The following is a 14260-nucleotide window of genomic DNA, read 5'->3' as shown; positions in this document are numbered from 1 at the left end:
CATACAAATCTATCTAACTCAATGTATATCCACATATACCATACAAATCAATCTAACTCAATGTATATCCACATATACCATACAAATCTATCTAACTCAATGTATATCCACATATACCATACAAATCAATCTAACTCAATGTATATCCACATATACCATACAAATCAATCTAACTCAGTGTATATCCACATATACCATACAAATCAATCTAACTCAATGTATATCCACATATACCATACAAATCTAACTCAATGTATATCCACATATACCATACAAATCAATCTAACTCAATGTATATCCACATATACCATACAAATCTATCTAACTCAATGTATATCCACATATACCATACAAATCAATCTAACTCAATGTATATCCACATATACCATACAAATCAAACAAACTCAGTGTATATCCACATATACCATACAAATCTATCTAACTCAATGTATATCCACATATACCATACAAATCTATCTAACTCAATCTAACTCAATGTATATCCACATATACCATACAAATCAAACAAACTCAGTGTATATCCACATATACCATACAAATCTATCTAACTCAGTGTATATCCACATATACCATACAAATCTATCTAACTCAATGTATATCCACACATACCATACAAATCAATCTAACTCAATCTAACTCAATGTATATCCACATATACCATACAAATCAATCTAACTCAGTGTATATCCACATATACCATACAAATCAATCTAACTCAATGTATATCCACATATACCATACAAATCAAACAAACTCAATGTATATCCACATATACCATACAAATCAAACTAACTCATTGCATATCCACACATACCATACAAATCAATCTAACTCAATCTAACTCAATGTATATCCACATATACCATACAAATCAATCTAACTCAATGTATATCCACATATACCATACAAATCTATCTAACTCAGTGTATATCCACATATACCATACAAATCAATCTAACTCAATGTATATCCACATATACCATACAAATCAATCTAACTCAGTGTATATCCACATATACCATACAAATCAATCTAACTCAGTGTATATCCACATATACCATACAAATCTATCTAACTCAGTGTATATCCACATATACCATAAAAATCAAACAAACTCAATCTAACTCAATGTATATCCACATATACCATACAAATCAATCTAACTCAATGTATATCCACATATACCATACAAATCAATCTAACTCAATGTATATCCACATATACCATACAAATCAATCTAACTCAATGTATATCCACATATACCATACAAATCAATCTAACTCAGTGTATATCCACATATACCATACAAATCTATCTAACTCAGTGTATATCCACATATACCATACAAATCTATCTAACTCAATGTATATCCACATATACCATACAAATCTATCTAACTCAATGTATATCCACATATACCATACAAATCAATCTAACTCAATGTATATCCACATATACCATACAAATCTATCTAACTCAATGTATATCCACATATACCATACAAATCTATCTAACTCAATGTATATCCACATATACCATACAAATCTATCTAACTCAATGTATATCCACATATACCATACAAATCTATCTAACTCAATGTATATCCACATATACCATACAAATCTATCTAACTCAATGTATATCCACATATACCATACAAATCTATCTAACTCAATGTATATCCACATATACCATAAAAATCAAACAAACTCAATCTAACTCAATGTATATCCACATATACCATACAAATCTATCTAACTCAATGTATATCCACATATACCATAAAAATCAAACAAACTCAATCTAACTCAAATGTATATTTTATTTGAAGCAATAGTTGGCTAAATTGGTACATCACAAAATAATGACACACTTTAAACTCCACTATACAACAAAGATGAAAGAAAAGTTGTGACTTAACTGTAAGAGAATACAAGTCTGTTTTTGGTGTACATAAAAACAACTTTTTAAATGTTTTATTATTAAATTTAGCAAAGGTTGAGTAAATATCTAAAACAAGCGCAAAGGATAAGTAAACTTTGTAGACAAGATGGCATCAAAACAAAAAACAACATGAAAATTATCCTAAATTGATACAAGGTATTCATTGTTATGTAACAGGGTAGTAAGACTGTATATATATCAACCACTGTTATGTATCAGGGTAGTAAGACTTTACATATATCAACCTGTAGGATAAGGACTAAATAGAAATGTTGGTATTTTTATGTGGTGACTTTTGTCTAACATCCTCGCAAGCCAAAGCACATATTTGTGTTGTGCGTCTTGGTTGGTGTTATACAAGAGGCTGTTGTCTAGTGGCAGTAATTAAACCTATCTCTATTAGTTCTGATCATAACAATTTATAGCACTAATACTTTGCTGAAATTCAAACTTAGGTACAAGCACAAATTTGATGACACTGCCCTAGCTGACATATTATTTCATAGCAACACACCAGCTAACATCACATTGTGTACAATATGATGTCAATAACAAGACCTTTTTTTACATCATGTAGATGACCAGATAATTACACACTTTTTTGGTTCAACTTATTATTTACACATTTATAAATGAATTGAGTCCTACTATTTTGCATAGAGTGTATACATCAATGCAGAAATGATGTTATTTCAACACTAGTGTCTACTAAGCTCTCAGACATTTCTTATCTTAAATTATTCTCTTGACCTTGACCTTTTTTAATATTTGTGATTTCAATTAACAGCACTGAAATTCAGTGGTGATTTCTAAATTCTCCAAAAAGCAACACACACACATTTATGATATAGAGTTACCCTTGAGTACACCTAGAAACCAAATATTAGTTACTAATTATGGGGGTAACTGATACCAGCTTATAGCCAAGAGAATTAGTTGTCTGGTTTGACAATGCAATTCAACTCACAGAGGCTGGTTTAAGGGTAACTCCACAAAATAAAGGTATTTTCCCCAAATTTGGGTTCTGCAGAGTCATTTAAACACATCACATAAATTCTGTGCAATTGCCAGGAAAACATCAAACTGAAACTTGTTTACCTCCACTGTTGTAGCAGTAGTGTTTCTTGGTATACGTAATGCACAAAATTTGTGATGTGAATTATGAAATGAAACCAAGTTTATGAAAATGCCTTTATTTCCTGGAAGGGTGTTCACCTTGAATAGTACATATGTATGTCACTGCGTTGTTAAACTTGTCAATAGACACAGTTCTACAATTGGCAAACCTATTCTGAATAGTCAAATGTACAATAACCATATTCTGATTCCAGACAACAATCTGTTTTTGATTCTAATGACAGGAATCTGATTCTGAATCCAGACGACAACAATCTGATGCCAACTCCCAAAAGGATCACTCAGATTCTCTGCAGATTCTGATATTTTATTTGTTTAAATCAGAAAAATACGGAAGCAACGGAGTGAATTTCCAATCCTTGGCATAAACTTAAATCTCCACACTTGGACATTAATACACAGCACACAAATAGTCTATACACACTATCAGATAATTAATACTATACCCATATCTCCATAGCAACAGTTTCTCCACGACAACAGTGTGACTACTAAAAACAGTAACTACTGCATATTGCACACATCAAATATTTTGGTAACAAATGACAAAAAGTCTTTTCAACATCTTGATTGCATATTATCAGTAAGACGACAGACTTTAAGTATTGACAATAAATTATAGTTATGAACTAATACAACTAACAACAAACATACACTGCCATTTGAGAACACACACATACATACATACATACATACATACATACATACATACATACATACATACACATACATACACACATACATACACACATACATACATACATACACACACATACACACATATACATACACACATACATACATACATACATACACACATACACACACATACATACATACACACATACATACACACACATACATACATACATACATACATACATACACACACATACATACACACATACATACATACATACACACACACATACATACATACATACATACATACATGTACGCATACAGACACACACATGCACACAAACACACATGCACACAGACACGCACATACACACTGAGCTATTGCCTGTGTATGGAAGCTATCAGATCATAATTTAATAATTATTCATGTGATGTAATACTTCATAAATTATACATACATTGATTATCTCAAGTTGTTTGTACTCTGTCTTCTATTCAATTTAAAGTTTTTTCAGAACTGAACGGTTTGAACATATCAAGGCATAGAAATAGCGGATATCAACTAAGTCACACTGTGTCTAATGATATCAACTAAGTCACACTGTGTCTAGTGATATCAACTAAGTCACACTGTGTCTTGTGATATCAACTAAGTCACACTGTGTCTAATGATATCAACTAAGTCACACTGTGTCTAATGATACCAACTAAGTCACACTGTGTCTAATGATACCAACTAAGTCACACTGTGTCTTGTGATATCAACTAAGTCACACTGTGTCTAATCTACTAATTGTACGTAATGCATTCTTGCTGTCAATTTCCAGTGTTGCCATCGCACCATCATTGAATATAAAGGACGCTCCACTATCTATGGCAAGACAGGCATCCCACATCCTGGACTTGACAGTAATTCTGTGAAGTAAATCAAATATAATAAACAATAAATATGGACTTGACAGTAACTCTGAAAGAGGAGTAGATCAAATATGATAATATTCATTTGGACTCAACGGCAATTTGTTGTTGTTTATCAGACAGTCACTAAATGTAAGTTACTAGTGGAATGTACACAACAATGGATCATTTGGTCTAGCATCTAGGGTGGTCAGGCTGACTGTAGAGATTCAAGAGATACATGTACTATCAAAAAATGTTTAAGAAATCCCTAGCATGCAATCCACCTTTGTAACAATGCTAGCAGCCAGCATGCATTGACATCAACATATTAGAATATATACATGTATGTATATTCACTTGAGCAAAAAGTTTATAATAATCAGCTTATTTACCCTAAATAAATATAACAATAGGTAAATGGGGAGTCTGGAAATAGCTTACTGCTAGTCTGAGCCTGTCCAGTCACATATTTACATACAGAAATTCACAGCAAGGTACTTAATATGACTCAAAATATATAATATATTATATATGTACATATTACAATTACAAATATACAGTTGATCAGTTCTACTGTGACAGTTGGTGTTGCTTGAAGATTTATTTGAAACGATATAAAGAGTTAATACATTGTATGTTGACAGGGATGTCATTCCAAATTTTTGTACCCAAAAAAGAAATAGAAAATTGACCTGAGTTTGATCTGGCATGACATGGATATAGAGTTTGATATAAGCAGAATGGAGTATCATAGTCATGATTAGTAACTCTAAAATAATCATACAAAGAATGCAGTGATTGTTGGTGAATCAAACCATGAATAAAAGATCCTACTACTAAATATTGATGAAGTTTGAAAACATCTAAAATATTCAATTTAATAAACAAAGGAGTTGAATGGTCCATGGAAGATTTAATCAATATCATACAAACAATCATTTTTTGTGCAGTTACAATGCAGTTCAAGTGTGACAAGTAAGTATTACTGCAAACTTCAAAGCCGTAAGTAATATGAGGAAGTATGAATGTAATGTACAAGAGTAATAAAATATGTTGCAATAAAATGTACCTAAGTCTGTATAAAATTCCACATTTTTTCCTTATTAGTTTATTTATTTGATCAATGTGAGTAGTCCAAGAATGATGTTTGTCTAATAGATAGAATTCCAACAAAAGAAATCACATCAACCTCCTTGATGTTTTCACTACTAAAAATAATAGCCTGATACATTTAGTTTATTTTCGCGACCTCTAAAGATGATATAGTTTGTCTTGCCCCTATTTATAGTCAGTATATTTACATCACACCAGAGTTGAATCTTGATTAATTGAGAAGCTTTGTTCAGATTAATGTACTCAGAAGCAGAATAAGAATGAAAAAAATTAGAATCATCTGCGAATAGACAGAAATCAAAAGAAAGAGGACGAGTTTGGAAGATCATTTATGTAGATTAAAAACAATGTTGGACCTCGGATGGAACCCTAGGGACTCATGATGAACAGAAAATTTTGCTGATGAGTAGCCATTTGAGTCGACTGGATAAATTGAGAACGGTCTGAAAGATAACTTTGGAACCACTGTTGACAGGGGCCCCTAAACCCATAAATAATCAAGTTTGGATAATAAGATGGAATGATTTATTGTATCGAAGTCAATAAATACCCCTAAAGTAAGATTTCCTTTGTCAATCTCTTTCAAAATGCGATCAAAGTAAGCTTGGTACTGTGGGTTTTTTTTCTAAATCCATACCGATGTTTATACAAGATATTGAATTTATCCAGGAAAGGAATGATTTACTTATTAATGACCTTTTCAATGACTTTGCTAAACAGGGGCAAGATCGACACCGGCCTATAATTTCTGGCAATTTGAGTCAATCCTCTTTTGTAAATGGGTGTAACTTTGGCAAATTTTAAAGCTGTAGGGAAGATGCCAGAGGAAAATGAACAATTTATAATATGAGCCAAAGGTAGGGCTAAGATTGTCACACCTACTAGCTTTTTGTGCCACTTTAATTCTGTAGTGAATCTGTTACATAGTAAAATTAGTAAACTTACTTGTTAGCAAAGCCCCTTGGTGATTGCACATTATAGACTCCATTAATGACAGGATCACGTATAGTGTATGCCAGCCTTGTATCACAAGGTGGATATACTAAAGAACTATTAAATTTGTTGGCAACTGTATCTACCATTGCCGTGTCTTCTGACATCTCAATATTACCTTCTTCTTTCAATATATGTATTATTTCTTTCACACTCTGGACTGGTAGTTTGTTAATGTTAAAAAACCTGAAATCAAGTGGCAGTGATTGTTACTAATTGCATTACCATGGCAATAGTTTTTCAATACTAATAAGTTAAACCAGGGTCTATGATTTGCTGCAGTCAAGTCAGACTTATTTCTGTCTTTTGTACACTTGTATTGAGTATTGCTATCAACTTAAAGGAAAAGTCCAGTCAGACTTACATTGTATTTCTGCGGTTAGTACACTTGTATTGAGTATTGCTATCAACTTAAAGGAAAAGTCCAGTCAGACTTACATTGTATTTCTGCGGTTAGTACACTTGTATTGAGTATTGCTATCAACTTAAAGGAAAAGTCCAGTCAGACTTACATTGTATTTCTGCGGTTAGTACACTTGTATTGAGTACTGCTATCAACTTAAATATGATTTTGGATGATAAAATAGCACCTTGGTAATAGTGTATTCAACTTTGAAATCTTGTACAGAAGTCCTGCACTTACAACTGTACGTGTGCTATACAGGTTTGGAAATTTCTGCAGGGGTTTACTGGAAATCCTTGCATGAAATCACATCAAATTTACCCCCAAATATGTAATATTTTAATCTAAAAATGCAACCAAGATGTGTAACAGTAATTGTAATATTGTTGTTGTGATACACTTACCATGACGTTGATCCTGTGCCCGTGGAAACTGTCAAACCAGAACTTTTCTGTTTCTCCCTTGGGCTATCATTTATACCAAGTTCATAATAGGATACCCTAAGTTGAAATAAAGGATGTGATCAGTTTACTAGAAATCTAGGATAAGGTAATGAACAACATTGCAAAGTCTGTTACTCTACCTGGGATGTACCTTGTATATGTGTCTGTTACTCTACACAGGTTGTACACTGTATGTGTCTGTTACTCTACACAGGTTGTACAATGTATGTGTGTCTGTTACTATACCTAGCTTGTACCCTGTATATGTGTCTGTTACTCTACCTAGGCTGTACCTTGTATGTGTGTCTGTTACTCTACACAGGTTGTACCCTGTATATGTGTCTGTTACTCTACCTAGCTTGTACCCTGTATATGTGTCTGTTACTCTACCTAGGCTGTACCTTGTATGTGTGTCTGTTACTCTACACAGGTTGTACACTGTATGTGTCTGTTACTCCACCTAGGTTGAACCTGTATGTACTGGGTTCTATGTACATACCTTGATGCAAGTGACTCTCCAATAAAGACTTCATTAAGTGCATATACAGGTAGTACTCTAGGTGAATGTTCTGTACCCTTTACAGAGTCAGTTTGTCCATCTATCATCTTGTAGTGTTTATCATAGTATTCTGGGTATCGTAGCTGTTCTCCATGTAAATCTATAGGTTCATAATTCACATTGCCTCCTTGCACTGTAACATGAATCCTTTGTCTCCAAGTCCATCTATCAAATCAAATTAAATCATATCAAATCAAATCAAATCATATCAAATTAAATCAAACCATTATTAAATGTTAGACTATACTGTATAAAAACATTCAGTACTTAGTATTCTATCAACTCACATGTACACTGCAATGACAAATACCATTTTATTCATAATAACTTACTTGAATTTTCCAGCAAGTAACTTTTTCATGGTATCATCAAAATGAACTGTACATTCATGAGGCAAAGCTAAGTAGCCCTCAGATCTCTTAGGGTCTGTGTTTATTCCAATGACAGGGGTGTCATCAAACACTTTACTTGCTGCCAGAAGAAATGTGCCATCACCTCCTGCAGATATAATGGTAGTAGCCCATCTTACTTTGTCATAGGTGTAGTCTTCTCGTTTTACTACTTCATATTCTATGTTCCTTTTCCTGGTAACAAAGATGGCATGGTTAAATTATTACTAAAATATATAGATATCAAATTTGAAACATATTCAGGAGGAAGTTGGTGTTAGGTTTGTATTAGACTAATAGCTACACTGTATACATATAGTTGTTTACTATAATCTCTACACTGTATACATATAGTTGTTTACTATAATCTCTACACTGTATACATATAGTTGTTTACTATAATCTCTACACTGTATACATATAGTTGTTTACTATAATCTCTACACTGTATACATATAGTTGTTTACTATAATCTCTACACTGTATACATATAGTTGTTTACTATAATCTCTACACTGTATACATATAGTTGTTTACTATAATCTCTACACTGTATACATATAGTTGTTTACTATAATCTCTACACTGTATACATATAGTTGTTTACTATAATCTCTACACTATACATATAGTTGTTTACTATAATCTCTACACTGTATACATATAGTTGTTTACTATAATCTCTACACTGTATACATATAGTTGTTTACTATAATCTCTACACTATACATATAGTTGTTTACTATAATCTCTACACTGTATACATATAGTTGTTTACTATAATCTCTACACTGTATACATATAGTTGTTTACTATAATCTCTACACTGTATACATATAGTTGTTTACTATAATCTCTACACTATACATATAGTTGTTTACTATAATCTCTACACTGTATACATATAGTTGTTTACTATAATCTCTACACTATACATATAGTTGTTTACTATAATCTCTACACTGTATACATATAGTTGTTTACTATAATCTCTACACTGTATACATATAGTTGTTTACTATAATCTCTACACTGTATACATATAGTTGTTTACTATAATCTCTACACTGTATACATATAGTTGTTTACTATAATCTCTACACTGTATACATATAGTTGTTTACTATAATCTCTACTCTATACATATAGTTGTTTACTATAATCTCTACACTGTATACATATAGTTGTTTACTATAATCTCTACACTATATACATATAGTTGTTTACTATAATCTCTACACTGTATACATATAGTTGTTTACTATAATCTCTACACTGTATACATATAGTTGTTTACTATAATCTCTACACTATATACATATAGTTGTTTACTATAATCTCTACACTGTATACATATAGTTGTTTACTATAATCTCTACACTATACATATAGTTGTTTACTATAATCTCTACTCTATACATATAGTTGTTTACTATAATCTCTACACTGTATACATATAGTTGTTTACTATAATCTCTACTCTATACATATAGTTGTTTACTATAATCTCTACACTGTATACATATAGTTGTTTACTATAATCTCTACACTCTATACATATAGTTGTTTACTATAATCTCTAAACTGTATACATATAGTTGTTTACTATAATCTCTACTCTATACATATAGTTGTTTACTATAATCTCTACACTGTATACATATAGTTGTTTACTATAATCTCTACTCTATACATATAGTTGTTTACTATAATCTCTACACTCTATACATATAGTTGTTTACTATAATCTCTACACTCTATACATATAGTTGTTTACTATAATCTCTACACTATATACATATAGTTGTTTACTATAATCTCTACACTCTATACATATATTTGTTTACTATAATCTCTACACTGTATACATATAGTTGTTTACTATAATCTCTACACTCTATACATATAGTTGTTTACTATAATCTCTACACTGTATACATATAGTTGTTTACTATAATCTCTACACTATATACATATAGTTGTTTACTATAATCTCTACACTCTATACATATAGTTGTTTACTATAATCTCTACACTCTATACATATAGTTGTTTACTATAATCTCTACACTGTATACATATAGTTGTTTACTATAATCTCTACACTGTATACATATAGTTGTTTACTATAATCTCTACTCTGTACATATAGTTGTTTACTATAATCTCTACACTGTATACATATAGTTGTTTACTATAATCTCTACACTGTATACATATAGTTGTTTACTATAATCTCTACACTATACATATAGTTGTTTACTATAATCTCTACACTCTATACATATAGTTGTTTACTATAATCTCTACACTGTATACATATAGTTGTTTACTATAATCTCTACACTGTATACATATAGTTGTTTACTATAATCTCTACACTATTGTCAAATGGACAAATTCTACCAAACATCTAGCTAGATCTCCTGCTGGGGAAAGGATGAACAGTATTATGTTAGCTGTACATGTAATCCTTCACACACTTATAGGTGGTTGTATTGGTTGGTGACTTTATTTGAAGTGTTAAGAAGCACTGAGAAGGCATGGCTATAAATCAACTGCTAGAGTTAATGGTAAAAGTTTGTATAAATAAAATGAATTTGAATTCATCAGTCTAAGTCTTTGAATTAAGAATAAATGCCCATCATAGGTGTTGGTGGAATGTAATAAATTAAGAATAAATGCCCATCATAGGTGTTGGTGGAATGTAATAAATTAAGAATAAATGCCCATCATAGGTGTTGGTGGAATGTAATAAATTAAGAATAAATGCCCATCATAGGTGTTGGTGGAATGTAATAAATTAAGAATGAATGCCCATCATAGGTGTTGGTGGAATGTAATAAATTAAGAATGAATGCCCATCATAGGTGTTGGTGGAATGTAATAAATTAATACTCACTCTAGTGTGCGTATAATTCCATCTAAATTATTGGTATGCACTTTATGTATGCTAAGAATACTACTGTAGTTGGAGCCCCTCTCTACCAGCTGGAAATAAGTCATATAAATATTAGTTATAAGTACAAAAAAACAACTTCAAGTTCAATACAACAAATTGTTATACATGTACATTGTTCTGATATCAAATCATACAAATATGTAAGTTTTACGTTTATTACATAATGACATCAATTATAATTGTCTGATTCTTCATTCATTTTATTTACCTGTTACAGTGCATGACATGACATGACATGACATGACATGACAAGAGTTGACACAAGAATCATGGTGAGGATCTATCTACATCTGAACATAACCAGAAGATTGGACACTAATTAGCATTTGACCCCATCTTGAGGTCACAACATTGTACAAGACATTTTGGCATTTGACCCCATTTTAATGTCACAACATATACAAGATATGACATTGGCATTTGACCCCATTTTAATGTCACAACATATACAAGATATGATATTGGCATTTGACCCCATTTTAATGTCGTGTGCAACATATACAAGATATTATATTGGCATTTGACCCCATCTTAATGTCACAACATATACAAGATATGCTATTGGCATTTGACCCCATTTTAATGTCACAACATATACAAGATATGATATTGGCATTTGACCTCATTTTAATGTCACAACATATACAAGATATGATATTGGCATTTGACCCCATTTTAATGTCGTGTGCAACATATACAAGATATGATATTGGCATTTGACCCCATTTTAATGTCACAACATATACAAGATATGATATTGGCATTTGACCTCATTTTGAGGTCACAACATTGTTAAATCATCAGTGTGGTTTACAACTTTGAATGGATTCTATTAGAATAACTGATAACAGTTGTACTCTTATGTAATGTCCAATTTGTATTATGTACATTACATAAGTACATTACATAAGTACATGTATATGTCTTTTATAGGTACTGTATAAAAACACACCTGGAAAAGAACTTTATTCTATAGTTTATTGTCACATGGTCACTGACTGTCAGTCAAAGTACACAGACACCTGTACTGTTCATATCATAGTATTCATACATTTGTAATAACAAAGTTCATTGTACTGATGTAGTGATGTATAACTGTAACATATGTTTCTGAACTCTGGTCAATTTTAACAGACCTGGTCTGAATATTATGTGGCATGATACAGTTTAAAACATAACACGGCAAACATTATAATGCAATTTAAAGTGGTCATATGGATAAGGACTGGATATTTATTTTGGATTTTTAATTTATAAAATAATTTTATCGTGGTGTCCTACTTGAAAAATCAGTGTCAATCAATATATGCCAAGTCCTTGCTTGTAACTCAATAAATTGTAAAACACTGATAAATGTGTAAAATGTTTATTGTGTGCACAATAACAAACTTTTTACACAAATTTAAGCTTTTTGCAATGTATTGAGTTACAAACACAGACTTTATCTGTTTCACATAGATTTTTCAAGTGGGGAAGTCAAGATAAAATTGTTTTATAAATTAAGAATCCAAAATAAATATTGAATTCCCATCCATATATAATTGCCACTTTAAATATCTATAGTACACCATACATTTTGTATTCATAAAATAATATAAATACACACAGATACATTGTGAACAAAGTCTCATTTTGATGCAGATACATTGTCATTTCAATAAACACAATACAAGATGGAATACATTTGTGCGACGTGCGATAACCGTCAGCCCTTATGGCCTCCGACTCGAGATGTTCAGCCATAGACCCTACACCACGGGGTGTAGGGTCTATGGTTCAGCTAGCTATGTATCACCACAGATAAGTCACGTACAGTCTGTTTCCAATGTCATTTTTATGGCTGCAGCTACCGCACTGTGAAGTTTAAAAACCCCAATCTCGTAAAAATGTCTTTCTCAATCCATGGTCTAGAAACTGGTCTAGACAAGTCATGTACCAATGGTAAGTTTTCGAAAAAGTTGCAAACCTCGGGTGAAAAACCAGTCATTTTGTTATGCAAATATACTCTCGTTGAACAATTACTTTGTTGTGTATTTTTTGTTTGTTTACCTTTGCGAATCGATCGCACAAACATACGCACTTTACAGTTGGTAATTAAATCCACTGGATTCTATCCGGGCCGCGGGGTTAGGCTACGTGAATCAGTTGGTTTTTGGTTAGATACGATAACAAGAATATGAATAATTATACTTACAGCTCTTCTGAGTTGAGTTTCATTAAGATCTGCAAATCTACGTTTTTCAAACTCATATCTTGTTGTCTTTGACAACACTAAAACACGTGTTGGTTTGAAAACAGCTTCATTCGAGACATCGCCATTTTGCACGCACAACCTTGACATGCACGGTGTTCGATGAACAGTCAATGGCTGCAATAATCGCAGTCTTAAAAAAAAGGATGAACACGACACTCGATGCATTCTACATGTTAGATCCTCCGATGACAGTGCAAGGCATATCAAGCGTCATTAGACCTGTAAGTTTCCTGTTTGAACGATCCGTCACCTTAGACCCGCTTTGTCAATCATGATACTTTCAAAACGTTAATTGGTAGAAATGTGACACTTGACGATGATGGCGCTCATTACTCCCGGGGAGACAACAGTGCAACCGGAATAATACCTTGTTGGATCTTGTTCAAGTTACTATGAATAAAGTTATGACCCCTTATTAAAATATAGTAAGCCATGCTTAAATTGTTCATGAGTTATGGAAATCCATGTTTGTATATCCCGGGTTCTTGTATTTGTCAAAT

General features: G+C 32.0%; 1 protein-coding gene across 1 annotated transcript; it reads right to left on the bottom strand.

Moving 5' to 3' along the window:
• Window positions 1–4514: 4514 nt before the first annotated feature.
• LOC144436461 (NAD kinase 2, mitochondrial-like) lies at window positions 4515–13847 on the bottom strand. Its single transcript, XM_078125258.1, has 7 exons — window positions 13701–13847; window positions 11447–11535; window positions 8488–8739; window positions 8096–8320; window positions 7558–7653; window positions 6703–6936; window positions 4515–4659 (listed from the first exon to the last, which is right to left on the bottom strand). The coding sequence occupies exons 1-7, from the start codon at window positions 13845–13847 to the stop codon at window positions 4515–4517; spliced, it is 1188 nt and encodes a 395-aa protein (XP_077981384.1).
• Between the last annotated feature and the right edge of the window lie 413 nt (window positions 13848–14260).

This window comes from Glandiceps talaboti, chromosome 6 (genome assembly GCF_964340395.1).
Source record: "Glandiceps talaboti chromosome 6, keGlaTala1.1, whole genome shotgun sequence".
Taxonomy (NCBI): Eukaryota; Metazoa; Hemichordata; class Enteropneusta; family Spengelidae; genus Glandiceps; species Glandiceps talaboti.
Note: the sequence above shows the minus strand (reverse complement) of the source record. Positions and strands in the feature narration are given on the sequence as shown.